At 46.1% G+C, this 21,296-nt stretch overlaps 2 protein-coding genes across 2 annotated transcripts; both read right to left on the reverse strand.

Annotated features, from left to right (window-relative positions):
- Positions 1-2,501: 2,501 nt before the first annotated feature.
- Positions 2,502-3,302, reverse strand: LOC124673395 (ethylene-response factor C3-like). Its single transcript, XM_047209481.1, has 2 exons — positions 3,226-3,302; positions 2,502-3,147 (listed from the first exon to the last, which is right to left on the reverse strand). The coding sequence occupies exons 1-2, from the start codon at positions 3,300-3,302 to the stop codon at positions 2,502-2,504; spliced, it is 723 nt and encodes a 240-aa protein (XP_047065437.1).
- Positions 3,303-5,867: 2,565 nt separating this feature from the next.
- Positions 5,868-15,283, reverse strand: LOC124677068 (fatty acid amide hydrolase-like; the record flags this gene model as incomplete). Its single annotated transcript, XM_047213064.1, is given in 19 exon segments — positions 5,868-6,302; positions 7,124-7,219; positions 7,478-7,539; positions 8,020-8,084; positions 8,530-8,598; positions 9,600-9,692; positions 9,849-9,952; positions 10,419-10,502; positions 10,576-10,656; positions 11,037-11,088; positions 11,311-11,382; positions 12,710-12,785; positions 12,872-12,984; positions 13,609-13,756; positions 13,839-13,916; positions 14,035-14,164; positions 14,266-14,459; positions 14,927-14,987; positions 15,074-15,283. Coding segments are annotated over 19 exon segments (1,848 nt in total). The 3' UTR covers positions 5,868-6,242.
- Positions 15,284-21,296: the final 6,013 nt, after the last annotated feature.

Below are 21,296 nucleotides of genomic sequence, written 5' to 3' on the forward strand. Positions count from 1 at the left end.
CTAGCTCCCGATCAATGCTAAGGGAATAAAAAAATGCTTGGCTGAGTCCAGTCTCCACTCTGCTTTTCTTATAACCTCAAATCAACACACAAAAAATCTACTAATCCATGTTTGAGACCATAGCACAACATGTTGCATATACATCAAAGAAGTTCCATTTCAACACGATCATATGCTAAGCCCTTATTTTGCACAAGTGGTTTAGGGTATGTTTAGATGACTACCAAAGCTGGCCTTGCCAAAAATTGGCTAGCCCTTAAATTTGGAAACGGTTTGGATCGTAGCCAAAGAATTGGCTCGCCAACAGACCCAGGCGCGCGCACATCCGTGTAAAATCTCGCCAACGCGCGGGCGAGCCGAGGGCGAGCAAAACCTGCGCCAAAAAATTGGCACCGTGACTTGCCCCCTCTGTTAGGTGGGTCCCATATACTTATATTATGATCAATGCATGCATAGGGTGTTCTGATTCTCTGGATACTAATTAAAAGTGCTCCCTACACGATTAGAAAGTGCATGCACCAACTACTCCATGTGTGACGCAAGTTCCAGCAGCACCTCGTATTACTTTTTTGTAAGTTTTTTTTCTCTTTTACTGCATAGTTGTACTAACAAAAAAGCATAGTAGGCATGTTGAATATTTTGGAAAAGCAGAGCTGGTGGCAAACCAAATACAGGGCTATGTTGTTGGCAACGTACGATGGCTGCCATCCAAATAACAACACTTTGCCAATATTTTGGTCATGCCAAAATATTGGTGGGGCTAGTTGGGGCATAAACCAAACGTACCCTTAAAATGGGAATATTGGGTATAAACACCACAGGGTTGGGTGAAAACACCCGTTACACCCAATCCACTTAAGCCTCTCTAATCCACTTGTTGTGGCAGCAAGCGGCGGCTTGTTTCTGCATCTGTGGCGAGCGTTGACGTGTTTCGCTGCGTTGCCAGAGCTGCAAGCGTTGCACACGAGCAAAACGCGAGGGGGCGGGCGTGGATTTGTTCTCTGACATGTTTCTAGGAAAAATTTGGGCTTAGCTCAAGTTACATCCCAGCCTACAAAATAGTCCATGGCATGTTTCCGCGGGTCAGGTTAGGCTGGCAATAGACGTGCGCAAACCGGTCAAAGCACCTATACAAAACGAGGCCTACGGGAAATAACCTCATCAAATTTGAGTGTGGGAGGAATAGTCCATTTTGGTGCTCAAGATGTTACCAAGGATGTGGAAGACCATTTCATACCTTTGGTTAATCCCTGGCTCTTCGCATTTGTTCAATCCCTCTTTTCTTTTTTGAGAAATCAGCAAGAGTGATACCTTTTCATTTAGGCGAGATATTGTGTATCAGTGGCACATTTTAAAATGTATGTGTTAGAAACCTTGGCCTAAACAAAACAAAAAAAAACCCCAAAAAATACACTAAATAATGTCGTTGCCATAGTCCATGAGATCCTCGAGATCCAGGGCCACAACCTCTAGGTAGATCATGTAGGTGTCATCGATCGATGCGGTAATATCACTGGAAAACCAAACAATCTCACCCTCGTTGACCAGTTGACCTCGGGTTTAGTATCAACTCTTCGCGCTGAACAATGATATATGTTTTGCGAAAGAAATTACTCCCTCTGTTTCAGTTTACTAGTCCTACACGTATCCCTAGATCGTTAATTTAACCAACTTGTTGGTTTGAAGTGCATGATGCGATAGTTTTTTTTTTGCGATAGTTTATATTTTGAGCACTAGCCGTATTTGTTTTTCTTAGCAGTGTGCATCGATCGATGCAAAGGCTGATTATTGTTCCCTTTCCAAGAAGAAAATATTTGTCCTACTATTAAATCACTAATCGATGCTTTCTCGTCGTCGTATGTGCCTCGATAAATTTGCCTTTCACTCTTTAAGGATTCCTCTCAATCACTAACCGGACCGAGGGCGTCGCATGGCTGTAACAAATTCAGTTTTGTTAATTGCGCGACTAATTTCTCATGGATCAACCATACTAGTAACAGTAATGGGGTCACTCAACCTAACCTACTATGGCCAGACCTCCTGTCTGGTAGAAATTAAAGACACTGTCCGGGTCGAAGAGAAGCTTCGGACATGGCTACGGCCTACGTGCGGGACGACGTGAACATCTAGGGCATGTTTGGTTGGTGTCCAAGCGTGCCCTGCCAAAATTTTGGTTACCCATAAGATATTTTTGTTCTTGTTTGGTTGATGGCCAAAATTTTCAGGATTCCTTGGCCCATAGTTGGCCAAAATTTTGGCAAAAACTGTGAGGAAAACATGAGGTAAGTGGGCAACTTTTCATTAGCAACCAAAATTTTGGCAAAGACTGAGAAAAACATGAGGTAAGTGGGCAACTTTTCATTAGCAACCAAAATTTTGGCCATCAACTAAACAAGAGCCAATATTTTATAGGTTGCCAAAATTTTGGCAAGGCACGCTTGGGCACCAACCAAACATGCCCTCAGACACACAACTTTGGATCATATACTGCACAAAGTCAGCTAGACGATCGACTGGCAATGTAACAATTCACCATACTGCACAACCGCATCTGCCGGTGCTTCAAGCTGGAGCGTGTCGTGGACGGATATCCTGAGGAGCTCCTCCAGGTAGTCGGCGCCCAGGTCCTCCAGCTCCACGACGAACCGCTTCTCCTCGTCGGCCATTTTATTACCGATGACGATCTTGTTCCTCCTGCTCGCCGCCGACGCATCGTTCGCTATCTCGGCCTTGTTGCGCCGCTTCCTCTTGCAGTGCCGCCGCTTGAGCGCGAGGACAGGCGAGCCGCCCGTGCCCGTGGGCGTTGTGGCGGTGGTGCCCAGCGCGAGGGCACGGAGCGACTCCTCGACGCGCTCCACGGGGAAGTTGAGCGCTGTGGCAGCACCCCGGGACGACAGCGCCGCCTGGTCATACGCCATGGCGGCGGCCTCTGCAGTACTGAACGTGCCGAGCCACACCCGCTTGCCGCCCCGCGTTGAGTCCCGGATCTCCGCCGCGAACCTGCCCCACGGCCGCGTCCGCACGCCGATGAAAGACGCCACCGCCGGCTTCGTCTTCCTCCTTTCCGGTATCGGCTCTGGCGCGTAGATCATCTCACCGCTGCTCGAGTCGGATGGAAATGAGTCCGAAGTGGAGGAGGAGCAGGAAGTATAGTTAGCGGCGCTCGTGTAGCCGGCGTAGTAGATGGCACCGCTGCTCATCTCGGATGGAAATGAGTCCGAGGATGAGGAGGAGGGATTAGCGGCGCTGGTGCAGCCGGTGTAGTACATGGCGCCGTCGTGGTTGTGATGCCGATGATCCATGTTTCTGTGTTTGCCGGGGTGGAAATGGTGGTGTCAGTTGGTGCTTTCCTGTCCTGATAGAGCTTACAGAGCCGAGCGTTGAGAACTTGACTTGAGAACCAGGCTAAGCGGGTGGGTTAATATACAGCTGATCAAGCGTTGGGGTTTGACGAAGAAATTGTGTATTGACTCTCTGGCAGATAATCACCATACTACTGTAGGACGGACGGTGCAACTACAGCTCTAAACAATGGCAAGTTGCCCCATTTACCTGGGACTCGATTTAGCGGGAAAGTTTGTCCGTTTTGGGAGTGTGGGGGGCTAACGTACGTAGGGCGGCTGAATAACAATATAGGACAGTTCTTGTGTCGTGGGAGTGGCGTCACTAACCTTAATGCCCTCCTATAATACTGTACTAGCAAGCTTTTGAGGTAAAGGCCAAAACAAAAAAAATCTTCCTAGCAAGAACCTTGTCCTTCCACCATTACTATAGTTTTCCTCACAAAATGTAAAGAAAATGTCTCTAGCTTTCATAGTGCCAAACCAGAAATGATATTCAAGGGAATGTAGATCGTGATTGCTAGGTGTGCATACCGGTTGGACTCGATCTGGCACACCTTTTCTCTCCGGATTAAACCGACACATGAGGCAGCAGTTCCGCTATGGCAATGCAAGAAGAAAAGCTTCAGCTAAAAAGTAAAAAATACAACCCCAAACATTGTAATCATTGGTTGATTTCGAGAACACTGAGATCGATGCACAAAACCATAAAAATATATTGTTGCACTGGTAAAACCCTTTTTTTTGCCTTTATATGTTCGAATAGATTTCTTATTAGTGTTGCGTGCTCCTAGAATAGTTGTACTTATATAACTAGTTCTTTGTGCTGAGTGATGGTATTGTGGCCACCGGGTTGTCTGTCGTATGTGACTCTATCGAATGCCTACTCTAATCAATCACTAACCGGAGGACGTCATACCCTTAAGAAAGATAGTTTTGTTAATTGCACGACTAACTTTCCGTGAAACAGGGACAACATACCAGCTATATATGGCTGACGACTCGCGAAGCAACGCAACCACTTGCTACAAATTCTTACTGATTAAACTAAGACCTCCTGAGATTAAGTAATCATCTTATCTTGATCCTTATGAGCGAAATGCTGCCTGACAAGTTGCGAGGGTCATCAGAGTCATTTTAGAGATCCGCCGGTCCTGATAATGAAGACAATGAAACAGTCCAGGACCAGGTCGAAGAGAAGTTTCCAAGACGGCTCGGGGACGACGAGAACCGCTAGCGGCCGGCAGCCGCAGCCGCCACCTTCCCTGGCTACTTTTCTCTCTGACGCTCGCACGCCGCGCGCGCCGGTCCGAATCGAGTGCAGTCACCACCGGCATCCAAAAACGGTACACTCTGAAGAAAACAAACCGGTGGTATCTGTCCTGCGCGCGCGAAGCAACACACGCTGTTTCCGAACAACCCTTTTCCAATCCCGGGTACAGGTTCAGAGCACCAACCGGGCTGCGTTTCGTTAGTGCCCATGATTATTGCTCCAACTAGAATAGCTTTGAGTTTGTTGGTATGAGGCCTAGTGTACTGGCAGTGGCAACAGATACTAGTACTATACAATCAGGGACTGGTGAATCTAGTGAACGTCCTTTATCTATGCTTAGGAGCTAGTGCTAGCTTCTTTAATTATTATATTACACTATTAGTGAGGATAAAAACGGAGTGGAAAGTTCCCGACATTTTTGTCCAAAAGGAGAGAAAATATGGCTCTTGTTGATGGTTTTACCATGAAAACAGAAGGGACGTAAATGCACCATTCAACCTGTAGCCTGTGGGGACTTTGAACTCGGATTACATCCACACTGTTTTGTTGAGTATTATTTAAAAAAAACAAGTACCATCCTGCGGTTTTGTAGATTGAGACAGGGGAGCTCTAGGCGTGTTGGAGTATTATTCAAGTGGAAGTGCAAATTCAGTCAATTCGTTAATTATGTTCTCCTGAGGAATATATTGATCTTTGATGCTGAACCGGAAGGCAATCATCTAGCTTGAAGTTCCTCTTGGCGACCTACAAAAGTTCAGCTTCTTCCAATATTGACTTCTTTGTTCTTGCGCATTGAATTTGCCTCCAATGCATAGTCAAAGCTCAACGTTCTTTACCCGTTGAAAAAAAAGACCTCAAAGTTCCTAGTCAGCAGGAAAAATCTCAAGTTCTCAACGTTCTTTTGAGAGGAACAAACAAAAAAAAGTCCAGCGCCATTTGACCAGCGAATTTGACAGTATTGTATGAATCATCTGGCCATCTGGGTAGCTTCCCGTGCCAGATCTTTTAAGAAGCAGGTACGCATGCTCCTCCAATGCATAAAAAACAACTAAATTTTGTACTATATGAATGGAAGAATAACTCATCCACCGCCCCAGGGTCATCTTACATGAGCTACGGCATTGCGCATGCTTGCTTTTGAACTGACTGCTAGCAACAACAAAAAAAGGAGCGACTCCGTGTAAACGTTCATCAGTTTCTTAGTAAACGATGTATTCGGAAATTTTAAGGTAAGATGACCCTCGGGTGATTGAAAATGCAACTGAAGCATATTTCAAGTGTCACATGTTGTTTTATATACTCCCTCTGTCTCACGAAAATTACCTTAAAGTTATCAAAATTTGGATATATCTAGACACTATCTAGTATGTAGATACATTCAAATTCAGACAAATTGAAGACAAGTTTCATGAGACAGGGGAGTACTGTTTCGCTTACTTATAATATCGCCTAAAGATGATTTACTCTTAAACCAGGAGGAGGGTTTGCTGTCTATCCTGAGTCCTCACAAATGGCAAACCTCTAACATATTTATACTACAGCAAAAGGAAATGTGTGTAAAAAATGTTCCCGAATTGCAGTTTTAATGTTTCAATGCAGAATTACATATGTACTAGCACTAGGCTGTTTCAGGCCTTTAGGATGTCGTAAAATGTGGAAGGCCGATTCCTTCTCTTCAGGCAGAGCTCCTGAAAGCAGGGGAAAATAACGTCACGTGGTTAGCTTTCAAAGATCCTAGAAGCAGACAAACAGAGTCTACAAAAGTTTTCAAGCTTCAAAGCAATCATAGTGATAATTTTTTCTGATTCATTGGGCAGCCAAAACTTAACCACAACAATAGCAACATCAAAGCCTTTTCCCAAGCAAGTTGGAATAGGCTAGATATGAAACCCAACAAAAACATAAGAAAGCCAGAACAAGGAGAGAGAAAAGCAAGCAAGGAACGAGTAAACTAAGATTCTGGCACATGGATGGCTGGGCAGCCTAAACTTACCATGTTCAACAAATTACGATTGTTCATAACCTTTTAATTGCCTTGGCATTTTTTCCCTTAAAATGAGTCAAAGTAATCTCAGGGTTAAGTATATTTTGTCACGATATAAATAGTTGCCCCTGGACAATATAGTGTTTAACTAAAATGACTCATAATTGTGATATTATTTTTCAGATTCACTGGGCAGCCTAAACTTACCATGTTCCGTAAATTACAATTTGTTTCTCTATTGCATCACAATCATTTCCCCTTAAAAATGACTTGAGTAACCTGCAGTTTAATCATATTTTACGTCGTGATATAAATAACTGCCCCTTGACAATATACCGGTGTTACTGAAGTTTTCCCAATACCTGAACCTAACAGAGCAACATTGGTGAATATACAGAGATTCACCCAAGCCCACAACATTCACCGAACAGCCTTTAAAAGGCACACTGACTCTTACTGAATATGAGCACATTCTCAGCTGGAAATCCACAATTACAGAACCCGTAAGATGAATGTGAATAGTACCTCTACTGCTGAAGCCACCCTCAATAAGCTAGCCTCACCCCATGGACGGCCTATCAGTTGCAAGCCGATTGGAAGGCCCTGCTTGTCATGACCAACCTGAGCACAAGACAGAAGTAGCAATATATCAGTGGATAATAATTTCCCTGCATCTGCATGTTTTGAGATTATAATATGCCAGAAGCCGAAATATTTTTCCACGATCGTATTTAAACTTTTCAAAAATGTAGTATGCTGGAAAAAATACAACTGTCCATTTAATATTTACATCAGTAATTCAAAATTTTACCAGTTCATACATAATGTGAACTAGAAGGTACAATAAATAATCAGTCATGCGTCATGTCGAACACTTACCGGAACAGTAATGGCAGGCAAACCAAGAAGGTTCGGGGCTAAAATGAATCGCATCAGGTTAGCTGCAATGAAGAGACAGAATCAGAAACAAAAACGATGTCGCAGAATTTGTAATTAATATTTAAATAGTCACATAGAGTTTGCCTAGCAAGCTGCTATTGCGGTATAAATCATGAACGTGACCGATGTATTTCCACATTTAATCGGTAATTTCTGCTACTAGACTCCAAAAGGATGAAATGTCTCCTTTATGTTAGACTCCAACAAGCTTCTAAATAGCTAGTGATAGCTCCACCTTAGCTTTTTTGGGTCTTCGCCATGAAGGCGTGAAAGTGTTCGAAACAAACTTCACCTATAGATTTGTCATTGTTTCCTTATCATTATTATTAAATGCTTTCTCAATACAATTCACATCAAGATTTCTACAATTTTTATCCAGGATGTTAACACGGTTCAAAGTTCAGTAATTGAGCTTGAGATAAGCTGTAAATCCATATGTTGAAGAGCTAAAGGAGATACACAATACAGTGAAGAAAATCTACCTGATACAACATAATCAGACTCTCCTATCTTCAGAGCACTTGGTGGTATTTTTGGCGCAGTCATGCTGAGAAAAAACAGCAAATCCTCCTTAGCTGTTATTATACATATGATAAGAAGCAAAAGCATAATTTCTTGAAAGTGGCGGGACCAGGTAAATTAGGTGCAGCATTCTAGGGAGCATAGATCAGAGTTATATAAGTTACTCTGTCTCTGTAATCCCAAATGTAAAATACAACACAACACGTCAATTCGGTAATTCACATGTATTACCTCGCAATTGAGTCAGAGACTGGTATGCTTGTGTAGCTCTATATATCCTCAAAGTATATTAGATAATAGGGATCACCTAGAACTACTAACAATCTACTAGAAGCTAGAAAACATAGCCTCGTTGACTAGAAAAATTCAAGTGCGGAGGAGGAGGAACCATGCATATACACTCGAAGCAGAAACTAGTAAAATCATATTAGATCTATGGATCAATTGTAATAAACTTCAAAATCTCTTACCCGGTCGTCGGGGTTGCTATGACATCAACCTTTTTGAAAGCTTCCATGTGATAGTACATTATCCTTCTCCTATATAAACCAAACATACTATAAGCACACAAATTTTGGCAGAACATCTGCATGGGAGAATGCAATATATACTTTACAGTTTACAGTTTAGATCCCAGACTAAATTGCATTTTTTTTCCTACAACAAGTATGCGACATGTGTAACACAATTTCCACGATTTGTGCAACAGTCAGCACATCTAGGAAAAAAAATCGTGAAAAAATAAAAGGCATTGTGTTTCGATGCATCACAGAAAAGAAGGTTTATGTTCAAGTCCAAGACTGGACCAACACCTCACCATACAACTCGACCCAAAAAAGAACATCTAGGAAATTTCAGTAGTTCAGTATGAAACAAACTAGGAGGCTGAAATGGTCTTTTCTAAATGGCATCTCTGGACTCTGGAGTAAAAAAGAAGATATTTCAGGTAGGAGCACTATCTAATAGAAGATAAGGATAAAATCGAAGCTGCACAACTTCTAGTAGTTATTGAACTATTGTTACCTAGTAAGAATGTTAAAATAATTGAACTCAATAAGTATGCCCCGTCACCTGTCATTAGATAGGTATGCAGGTCCATTCTTTTTTACTTGTCTCTAATCACCTTTTTTCTTCAAACAATGCTTAATGAAGAACCCCAGCTAAAATTACATGGAATTTGAATTGAATTGGTATCTTCAGTAATACCCAGGGTTATTACTAGCTATAATTGATATTGTCGAATTATGTCTGACTAAAATGCACTAGGTAAAGGCTCGTGGAAACCTGTGGGGTCATAAGAATAGACATATTTCTATTTTTATTAGCTCGATTGACCATTTCTATGTGTTATCCTGAAATCAATCTTACAGTCTAAATAGGTTTTAGTTTCTCTTTCTAATATACAATCACGGTGAGTGATTCTGAAACAACTTCCCAGAACTAAATAAGACTGGTGGACAAAAAAAAACATACTTCATACTCATGAATGAGTGTTGTAACGGAAACATAAATGCTCAGATGAATTTGTACTTATGTTCACCTGATACATTGAGAAGCAACATAATCTGTTGAAGTGAATGACCCAAAAAGTGCCAAACTTGCTCGAGTATCTAATGTCAGTTCTGTTCGTCTCCTGGAAGATAGTAGTACAGAATAGTAAAGACTGGCTAACAAATTTGCAGCCTCTTAAGGGCTAGAAATTTCAAGTTCTATCTAATTTAGAAAGGAAAAATTCCAATAACTCAAACTGAGAGCAACATTATGAATCTGATATTTGTGAAAGAGGTACCCTTCTTGGTAATGAGCATTCAGATCGCATAGTGCTTCCGAGCCAATAGAGACAACATGGGCAGTACGCATCTCCTCAAGCTCTGGTAATATTATCTCTTCTATCTTGAAAAATGTTAAACAACACTAATCAGCTGAGATAGCAAGAAAGAATAAATATGCAAATTGTACTAGGTACCACATCCTCAGAAAAGGCATTTCATCATAACAATTTAGCAGATGGAATAAGTAAGCTTAACTTCTACGGCATGTTGGATACCTAGAAGCTCCAAATGATGCAGATCAATAATCAGTTACAACTTACAAGAGTTGCTAATAATCGCCAGTATTTTTTTCTAATTAACACTTCACAATTGTTTCAACATAACCATCAACAGAACTTTGGTGAGCACAGAAGCATTCGCTGTACACATTGAAAATATAACTAATGTGCAAATGCTTTCATCTAAAGAAGAGATTGCACATTTGAAGGTACAAAGACCTAGAGACCTAACATACCTACAAAAGAGTGTGATAACTAAATGGTAGAATACAAATCGTATAAGATATGTTGCGATAGCAATGGGTATACCTGGCATCCGAAGGTGCTGCACAGGAGGTTAAGTGCATCCTCGCATGTATTTGAGATCTCACTATCAGAAACATCATGAAACCACTACAAAAGCCAATTTTATATATAAGAAAATGCAAATATGTGCAAATACACTATTTCATGTAAAAAACTGTACCTCTGTATATTTTCCCACTTTTACTGATTGTAGGATGTTGCTGTTGTCAGAGGACACCAAGTTAGGAACACACAGCGGCAACTGTACAGAGAAAAGGCAAAGAGATGTAGAAACTGTGAGCCTGATGGTATGCAGTAAAGTCAGCTTTAAATCATAAGTTATGATACATCCTGGGGAATACTGGAGAATGTTACCATATGAGTGTTGCGGTATTATGATTATCGTACTGTTAAGTTCAATTTTTTTGATATTATTGGAGGAAAGTGATCCCATTCACGTTTTCTACAATTCGGTAAAGAGTGGTGACTTACATATACTGTCTCCTATTTAAAAGAAAAAACTGAGTGCTATAGTGCAATGCCATAGAAGTGACATGAAAGATACTCGAGAGTTCTTTTAGCAAAAACTTAGTGTTTCTGATATTTAACAGATGGGGGATGTTAAAAAAGGTAATATCTTACAGGTCTCAGAGTAAGCTTATCCATAGGTCTACTGCCTGCAAGTGCAGAATACCTGAAATGGCACACGACAGGGTGTAAGTAGTAAATACATAACTTACAAGCAGAGGGGCAAGTCTTTAGTTGTACCCACTACTCACAAGACAGTTAAAGTTATATCTTATATTGTTAACGTAAAGTAAGCGAGTTGACAAGCTTCCAAGTTTATCAACAAGATAGCTAAACCTAACAGACTTATGCAATTGCATGATCTCCTCTAACAAGCCAAACTGCTTACACTAGCATAGAATCCTCCACTGATGCTGTAAGAGGTGAAGCAACTTCAACAGTCCCAGCATCACAAAGTACCCTGCAAATGAGATAATAATTATGCATACTCACAGTTGTGTACGTCAATGGATTTTCTAACCCAATCCAGTGTAACAAAACACAAAAAAGTAACTCGGCAGCATCGTTTACTTGATTGCTGGACAATACTATTATTTAACTCTCTAAAAGAATAACAAACATGGCTGGTTGAAACTTTGCAGTTTGTGGCACACCTGCCTTACCACGCGGTAGCTAGGCATTTCTATGCTGCTCACGAAATTTACTCTATCTTGTAAACAGGAGCTGGTGACGCATGATACAATGAGGGATGTATGGTAACTGCCAGCCAAGCAAGAATTGGTGAAAAGTGGGACAGACTGGGTCTCTCTGATTCTTGATAAGGTGGATGCTGATATGAAAGTGAAACTGCTCTTCATCTGGTGCAGTGTGGCGTCTTCGAAACGGCATCCTATTTGGAAATGGTACGGCTTATATTAAGGCTTATTCGACATTTCTTCAGAGTTATGTCCACTACCTTCAGTCGGTACGAGTGGGGCTCAAAGATCAGGATACAAAAGGGAAGTGTCCAATTGTTGCTATGAAGATCCTACAGGCAAGCAGCAATGTCGCAAAGCAGAAGGAAAAATGGGAGAAACCAGAACAAGTATGGGTAAAATAAATGTTGATGCTAGCTTTGTCAGCCAAACTGGGAATGCGAACTGGGGAGCGATCCTTAGAGATGAACACAACTCTGTAAATTGCCTGTTTTGAACGCATATGTGGAAGTTTTAATTTTATCATGACGGAGATGATCCTTGAAGTTATAGTGTGGAAGTGGTGTCTGAACTTAATAGGGATGGGGGTGGAAGATCAACTCCTGAAGCAGTGTGCAGGGACGTTAAGCTGTTTTCCGAGCAACTCCTGAATTTTAAAATCAACAAGATGCCTCAAGGGGAAACAAAGCAGCTCATGCTTTAGCTTGGTTTGGAAGAGAGGTGTGGAGTGATGGTATTTTGGAAGAGGCAGCTCCATCCTTCGCGTTGGTACGGACCTTGCGCAAATGTAATGAACCTGTTATTACCTAATCAATATATACCATTTCAAAAAAAAAAACTCTTACCAAAAATTTACAAATTATCTAACTGAAACACAATAGATTTTCCCCATAAATTGACTAAACGAAAATGAGTCATCGCAGGAGCAAGAATGCAGAGGCATGAATCGAGTGACACCGGCCTATGCGGGACTCAGATGAGGCATGGCCAAGATGTGGAGCAGACTGAGACAATGACAATGACTTAACATATTTTTATCCGAAGCAAAGCACAGGGTAGCAGTAAATATCTAGTAGAATTTGTCTTAGTTACCCAGTCATATCTGTCCGCCCATAAGTTGTCTTCAAACCAACAATGCCACATAGGGAAGATGGAATCCGAACTGAACCTGTAGAAAAGAAAAAGGTAGCAACTAGAGACTAGTACTCAAAATAATATAGTGTTAACGAACCCCACAGCATTATATGTACAAACCTCCACCATCTGTTCCAATCGCTGCTGAGCATAGCCCTGATGAGACAAGTGCAGCTGGACCAGATGAAGAACCACCAGTATATCTATCAATCGAATGCGGATTTCTTGCTGTCCTGCAAAAATAATTACGAAGAGATGAAAATAAAGTGATGATCATCAGAAAAATATATTGTGGATGGACAATATAGGATGAACGCAAATTATCAATTCCTTATTTCTATTTCCATTCGTAATATGGTTTTCAATGATAAATATTAGAGAGGACTTTCTGAGCAGGTCCTCAGTGCGCACCCGTACCCACACTGCCTATACTGCATCAAGATCTGTGCTAGTTCTTTCTGTTCCCCTCTCAAAAAACTTCTAATTTTTGTATCTCTCACACCACACAATCTTTGAACTCAAAAAATTTCAAATCACTTATAACAATTAGAATGTGGGAAAAATATTTCCGATTTTTTATGTCATTATCTATATATATATACATATTTCAAGAATTTATTTTGATTTTTTTTAAAATGAATTTCGAAATTGCAAAAAAATACAAACCATTTTTCCTCCATTCTATTTGTTATTTTTTAGCGACTTGCAAAAAAATCAAATCGAAAAATTATACTCCCTTCAAGCGCAGAGCGCACATGCTCTCTTCAAGTTTTCCCAAAATATTATAATTTATCCTTGGAATCCATCTACATAATCATTTCAAGCAGAATGAGGAACCACACAATTATTAGCCGTACCCATAGTTTGCATTGTTTCCGGTTACCCCAAGGCCAAACTCGTGCATATTTGCTTTGCCGATGAAGATTACTCCACATTTCCGTAGACGAGCAACACAGACTGCATCTTTCTCCACAGCACGGATTTTATCAAAAAACGTAGTACCACCTGCACAGAAAAAGAAGACGATAATTTGGAATACGCTTCTCGGGCGGAGCAACAAATGGTTACTTCAGTCAAGTGAACTAACTCTTCGATGGATATGGGAAGCAGTCAATGTCATCCTTAATGGCGAAAAATATCCCGTCCAATATGGAAATTGGATTTCCTGGGCACGAGAAGCAACACATATCAAGGAAATGTAAGAGGTAAATGGAATTTCCACCTGAAGCCAGTTCATTTCCATGATGAAGAAACAAAGCAGCAAAATTGGATGGGGGTAAGACCTTGCTCAAATCTCTTTGTGGAAGCATCAGCTTGCTTTCTGAGGTCATCCGCGTTAAAATAGATGAGCATTGGCATCGGAGGCTTCTTGTTGTTCCACTCCTCCACGCCCGCAATGACATGCTCGGCAACCTACGGAACAGACCAAGGCTGAGCGCCACACATACAAGTACAGCAACCAAAAACCATAGAAGCAAGAGACGCTATTTTCATTGTTCCATTGGATTACTCACAGCCGATGGCGTCGTGATCCCAGACCGGTACGCATAGGCAAAGTCCCGGATCTTCCAGTAGAGGAAGGGGTTTTTGTCGTCGGCCAACGTGAACCGCGCGGACGGGTCATACGGAGCGAGGCACTGCACTGCTTCCTCAACCCTCTCCACGGGGTCCCTGTCTTCGTCCACGACCACCACTCCTTGCTCCGGCTCTGGAAAATCAGAGGTGGCAGCGCAATTGACAACGGCACACCATAATTCATCCAAAGAGGACAGGGTGAACAGAATTGAAAGAGGCCCAAACATGGAGGTGCGTCAATATGTCAGCTGCAACAGCTGCGTAACTTAATTGAGCAGATTATACGCAGGTGTGGCTCTGCAGCAAATATATGCTTCATGGTGGCCAAAAAAAGGAAAAGAAATGCAGAATATCTCTATGCTTTTTTCAGTTGCACGACAAGTTGAGCCAACGAAAAGGAGCGGAGCATTTTCTCAACGAAAAAAAGAGAGGAGTGGAGCATTTTTTGTCTTGTTAAAAAATTCGAGTAGTAGTACTAGTATTTTATTTCCGTGGCTACTTGCTTGTCAAACAACCATTGACGATTTCAAGAAAAAAGGATACTCCATTGACGAATTCAAAGGAGCAACGCAGAAGAGAAGATATCGCCGCCGGCCGTACCTTGCGGCGGGAACTCCGGGTAGTACATGGGCCGCTCGGGGATCACCGTGTTCTGCAGCATCTGCACGCGCGCCAGAGTCGCGATAAGTTCAGTAAGCAAACGAAGTGCTGCAGTACAGAAATAGAGGGAATTGAGGGTAGTAGTACCTGCGTCATGTTGTTCTGTTTCTTGAGGGCGGAGGTGACGAGGGGCCCGAGGAGGCGGGACTCGAGGAGCCAGACGAAGGCCCTGAGGCCGAAGCCCGTGAGGTGCGGCGCCTGCATCGGCCTCGGCTCGTAGCGCACGGCGGCGATGTCGACCTCCGCCACCGGCGCCATCGCCCGCGGCTGCCCCTTCGCCTTGGATCCGCCGCCCATCGTGGCTGCCCTGTGGGCTGTTGTCCGGAGCAGCAGAGTAAATGCGAAATTGCGAGCGCGCGGCGGGAGCTAGGGAGGGAGAGAGGAGGTGTGGGTTCTATGGGGGTGGTGGGGTTGGAGGGAGTGGAGACGATGATGACCAAGGAGGGAGAAGGAGGCGGCTGAGAAGTTAATGGCGGGCCGTTGCCAGCCGAAACATCTATTGAGTGCACGTACCAGGTAGGAGTACCACCGATCCAGTGGACTAGTGGACACAGCTGATTAATTTTGCCAGATGGACGGCAAATTTTTGCGAGATCAGCCAAAGGATAAGGGCATCTCCAGCGGCGCGACGGAAACGGACGGTCAGCGACCGTTTTCGTCCGCCGTGACCGAAAATGCGTCTGGGGCCCGCTTCAGCGGGGCGACGCAAAGTGACCGGGCCGTCCGCGGAGACGCAAACCTGGCCCAAATATGCGCCAGGTTTGCGTCTCCGCGGACGCTCGGCGGTCGCACGGAGCGTCCGCTCGCGTCCCCATGGGTCCTCATGGCAGCGACCTAGGTTCGATCGGCCTCGAATTCACAACGCGCGCCGGTGTGGCAACCGCGGCGACCAACCGCTGCAATGGAGCGCCGAACCGCCGCGGAAGAGCAACCGCCGGCCTCTTCGTTGTACGCGCCGCCGTTAATCCGTGCACATTATAACCCCGCGTCTACGGTACCTCCTTCTTCTTCCTCTTCTTCTTCTTCTCCAACACCGGCACGTCATGAGCGACTACACGCTGTCGTTCGACTCGGAGAGCGAGGGCAAGTCGCCCAGATTCCTGCATTGGTGGGAATCGCCGGCGACGCCAAGCGATCCGGGCTCCACGCCCAGCTACCCTACCTCCACACCGACGGAGGCGGCAATGGCAGCGAAGGCCAGGAGGAGGACGGAGGCGGCGCTGCCAGCGACGCCGACGACGAGGAGGGCCAGGAGGAGGAGGAGGACTCCGGCAGCAAGTTCGCCCGATTGGAGGCGCAGGAGGCGGCGGACGACAAGGCGGCGGCAAGGAAGAAGTCCAGGACGCTGGCGCGGGCGGCGCGTCGTCGTCCGTTCACCGACGAAGACGCCATTTCTTCCAGTTTCAAGTCCTCGACGGGCGCGTCGTCCTCCAGTTCCGACGACGAGGTGACAAGCAAGAGGCGGAGGAGTTTCCACGACAACGACGACGCAGGGCCTTCGAACAAGAAGGCCAAAAAATAGTTTTAGTTTATATGTTTTTAAATTTCTTCTTATTTGTATGTTAAATATGTTTGAATCTAGTCGATTGACGTATCCGGTTAATTGTTTAGGCTATAATCTTGTTATCACCAGAATTTGACCAAGTCAGAGGTGGGCCGCGATCAAGCTGGACGTGAAGAATATATATATAGAAGGAATACGTGAATCGGCCCTTTATACCAAATTGGGCTTAATTGCCCGTGTATCTGTAACATATTAGATCGCATCTTAGTTTAGAGATAGAATCTTACTCGTGCACGGTTTAGTGCACGCCCACATTAGAAAGTCCGTTTGGACTATAAATATGTACCTAGGGTTTATGGAATAAACAACAACCAACGTTCAACCACAAACAAATCTCGGCGCATCGCCAACTCCTTCGTCTCGAGGGTTTCTACCGGTAAGCATCATGCTGCCTAGATCGCATCTTGCGATCTAGGCGGCACTAAGCTTACCTCGTTGTTCATGCGTTGCTCGTGCTTGAAGCCTTTTGATGGCGAGCAACGTAGTTATCTTAGACATGTTAGGGTTAGCATTGTTCTTCATGCTGCATGCTCTCGTAGTGCAACCCTTGCATGTCTAGCCGCCCTTACGCCTATCTTAGGCGTAGGGGCGGCACCCGCTTGATCATAGTTTAGTAGATCTGGTCCGTTACGATTGCTCCTTGTTCTACAAGGATTAGTTTAATATCCGCAATAGTTAGGCCTTACAAGGGGCGGAGGATCCGGCGGCGTGTAGGGTGGCGTTTGCTAGTCCTAGAACGGATGTTCGGGGATCAACCTCGTGTTGGTTTTTAGGCCCTGTCTAGGATCGGCTTACGGTCACCGTGCGCGAGCGCGAGGCCCGAACCTGAGTAGGATGATCCGATTATGCGGTGAAAACCCCAGATCGTCGTAGATCTAACCAGCTTTACCTTGATCAAGCAGGACCACCATATATTCGGACACCCCGTCTGAATCATGGGTGGATCGGCTCCTTGAGCCGATTCACGGGATAACTCGAGAGCCGATCGAGGCTCGTATTTAACGTTTACGTGTGTGCCCTGCAGGGAAACTAAGCGAGGCATCATCCACACCTTCTCGACCGGGTATAGGTCGGGTGGCACGCCCTTGTGATAAACATCGGTGCGTGCGACCCGGGGAGGCTTTGCGGGCCGTCGCTCGGAGGGACTAGGGCCAGCCGCAGCCCTAGTTGTTCCCGGCTCTACGGTGTTGCCCGTCTCGCGCCGCCGGTGGGTTTCGACGTCAACACATTCGGCACGCCCGGTGGGACGGTCGACGACATCCACGACATCGCCATCCACATCCGAGATGGCGGAAGACACTCCGGTCACGTACGCGGATCCGCTCTGATGAGCTCAAGAAGAAACATGACGAGATCAAGGCAACCCTCGAAGCCGAACTCATCGGCTCCTTCCACCGAACCCGCACCCATGGCGTCAGGTGGAAGGGTTTCACGCCCGAAGGCGCGCTCGATGGGGTGGACCTATCCGCTCCGTCAGAAGAACGCACCGGGTCGGCTGCGGCGAGGAGATCAACTACATGGTGGCTCATTCGGCTGCACCGCCACTCGAGAGCATCGGTGAACACCTTGGAGCGTGTCGCTCGCGCGTCGTCCGGGAAATCATGAGTCACCGGTACTCCCCGTCGGGACCGGCTCCGGGGACTTTCAAAGGAGAGATGCCGCTCCGGCCCCGGCCGTTCGCATGGGTAGCACCGGAGCTGCCGAACTCATCGGCATATGTCGTCTACAAGGATGGTGGTGATCCTAGGGACTACCAATTCCTACCGAGCTGCCTAAGGAGATCCCGCACGGATACACGTGCGCATACATACCCGGTTGCAACGCACGGGCACTCTCGAACCGAGGCTGCAATATCGGCGGCCTACGGGACGGCGGGAGGAACGTCAGGAGCCGATCACGACAAGCAATCGTGGCTGGCTAAGTACGCCACCCCGACGAACCTCCAAGGCCCAGCTCCTGCAGTTGGCCTAGAACCGGAAAAGCAAGCATGGCTGGTGAAGTATGCCACCCCGGCGAATCTTCAGGGTTCGACACCTACATCCATCACAGCGGATCAGATCTGTGCAATTCTGAAAGATCAGTTCGGTATGATGCCGAAGAGGAAGGCGTTCGGCTACACCAAGCCGTACCCCAACAGCTACGAACTGATTCCGCTGCCACCCAAATATCGGCTCCCGGACTTCACGAAGTTTAGTGGATCAGATGGTTCCAGCTCCATCGAGCATGTGAGCCGATATTTGGCACAGCTGGGCACGATCTCGGCGTCGAGATGAGTTGCGCGTGAGGTTCTTCTCACGGTCCCTCACGGGATCGGCTTTCGGGTGGTACACATCGCTACCACCGAACTCCATCCAAACTTGGAAGCGGTTGGAAGAGCGAGTTCCATGAGCGGTATCATTCGAAGCTTCCGAGTCTAGCATTGCCGATCTAGCACGGCTACGTCGGAAGCGCGGAGAAACGATGACGAGAATACATCCGGCGCTTCGAGGAATCTTAGGAACCGATGTTATTCGGTTCGTATAAGCTGAAAAAGAAGCGATCGAGTTGGCGGTGGCGGGCCTCGCAACACGGCTCAAGGACATGGCCTCCCAAGCGGATTATCCCTCGGCTGGCGCACGTGGTTCGAAACTTTCAGCATATGAACGAGCGCCACCCGGACTGTGCCAAGACAAGTTCAAGCGTGCGGTAGCCACGGTCGATGCTTGAGGAGGACGAAGTTCTGCGGGAGACCAAGAAATAGCGATGGGCTGAGTGGACTCGGGGAGGAACCCCTGTGTCCTGCAAATGGGTAAAGCCACCAGGCCCGCCCAGGGGATTTGATTTTGACGTGACCAAGACTGAGCAAATCTTCGACCTCCTACTCAAGGAAAAGCAGTTGAAGATACCTGAGGGTCTCAAGTTCCCCACGGTGCAAGAGCTGAACGGAAGGCCATACTGCAAATGGCATAACACGTTCTCCCACACCACCAACGACTGTAGGGTATGGCGGCAGCACATCCAAGCGGCGATAGAGAACGGGCGTCTAGTTTTCAACCAGTACGCCATGAAGGTCGATACCCAGCCCTTCCTCGCCGTGAACATGGTGGAGTACGCTTGCCATGCCGGGTGCCAGCCGGGTTTCCTGTGCAATATCAACATGGTAGATCTTGGACACCACGCTGGCAAGGATACAGATGAGGGCAGCTGCTCTCATAGCAAAGGTCGAGAGGAAGCCGCTCCACGCGATCGGCTCCGCCAAGACGGCAAGCGCAACGTCACGGAGGGAGAGGTGAAAAACATAAGATATCGGCGACCTCTCTGCGATCACCTCCTCAACAAGTATGTGGGTCGATACGACCAACGCCGACGGTCCGGCGATGATGATGAAAGAGTTCGTCCGGCCGGAGAAGCCGAGAAGACATCGTCGGCGAGAATCGCGATGAGGAGGAGCACGAGCGTTGTGCCAAGGGTAAGGCAAGGGAGCAAGACGACGAGGACGGAGCCATCGGGATTGTCCTTTCTTTAGGCACTGCTTGGGATTCGGGGAATGAGCCGATTGCCAACAATCGGCAATTGCCCGAGAATGCAACCGGAAGAAGAAGGAGGCAGCCAACGTGTCCGTGTTCGAGCGCTTAGGACCTCTCCCGCCACGGAGCAAACGAGCTGAGTCCCCTCGGTTGGAAGATCTCGAAGATTCGGAAGACGAGGGAGAAGAAGAAGACAGGTACCACCGGCCAAGGTGGTGCCTCGACGGACTCAGCCGTTCCCGAAACGCGAGGGTTCAACGATTGCGCGGCCTGGAAGAAGCCGAGAGGTTATACTTGCATACATTGAGGAAAGCAAGGCCTGATACGGCTGCAAAGGTTCAGCGAACCCTGGATGAAGAGGGTCGCCCACGAAAAATGGAGTGGCGCCCCAAGCAAAGGAAAGCCGATGATGAAGCATCGGCTGGCACAAACATGGTGCTCGTTCTTCCGGCAAAGCTTCGCGCTCCACGATCACGCAATGCATTCAAGGTGGGCGACAGCAAGCGTGCCAACATGATAAGGTCAGAGATTGGGCTGGTTCTGTCTACCGGCCTGAACGAGTAGCAAGAGCATGTCAATGAGCAAACACGGCGAGGCTGATCCTTGTGATCGGCCCCAAAAATTTATGAAGGGAACTTACAAAACCTTCACCGAGCAATCAACGTGGAGGCCGATTCCAGCAATCGGCCAAAATTATCCTCAACATCCATTCTGCCTGGGTTCAACATGTTATCCAACAGAGCCGACACCATCAATTCTCTTGATCCTATCGGCTCCGGGGGGCACCCAGGCGGATAAAACACGAGGATATGCAATAGAAGCAGCTCATCCCTTGGTGATGGGTATTGGAGTATGGGGGCCGATACACAGGTCGGCCGTAAAAAAAAATTCTGAAAAATTCGAAAATTTTCAAGCACAGCCGGTGCAGCAGACATCGACTTAAGGATATGAAAGCCGATGCAGCAGACATCGACTTAAGGATATGAAAGCCGATGCGTGGCCACCGACTCAAGAGAAATAAGGGCTCGGATCTTCTCTTCAAGGACAAGGCCAAGAGCAGCCTGGACGTGCGGATCAGGTCAAGGATGGAGCATATAAGGTCCATCAAAGGAAAGGAGCCGATCTAACTGGCAAGGCGCAGGAAGAACTGAAGGAACTCGGGGGGCAGCTCACCTTGAAGGTTCTCTGCTTGGGGCTACTGTTGACTGCCAAAACCCACCGGCGGGCAGCGGCCTTGTCA

This window comes from Lolium rigidum, chromosome 7 (genome assembly GCF_022539505.1).
Source record: "Lolium rigidum isolate FL_2022 chromosome 7, APGP_CSIRO_Lrig_0.1, whole genome shotgun sequence".
Classification (NCBI taxonomy): domain Eukaryota; kingdom Viridiplantae; phylum Streptophyta; class Magnoliopsida; order Poales; family Poaceae; genus Lolium; species Lolium rigidum.

What these genes read in the sequence shown, in the direction of transcription:
- LOC124673395 (XM_047209481.1), bottom strand. Translation starts at nt 3,302, where the DNA reads ATGGATCATCGGCATCACAACCACGACGGCGCCATGTACTACACCGGC. An exon ending in GCCGCTAATCCCTCCTCCTC is followed by an intron (nt 3,148 to 3,225) that starts ATCCTCGGACTC and finishes CGCTAACTATAC; the next exon opens with TTCCTGCTCCTCCTCCACTT.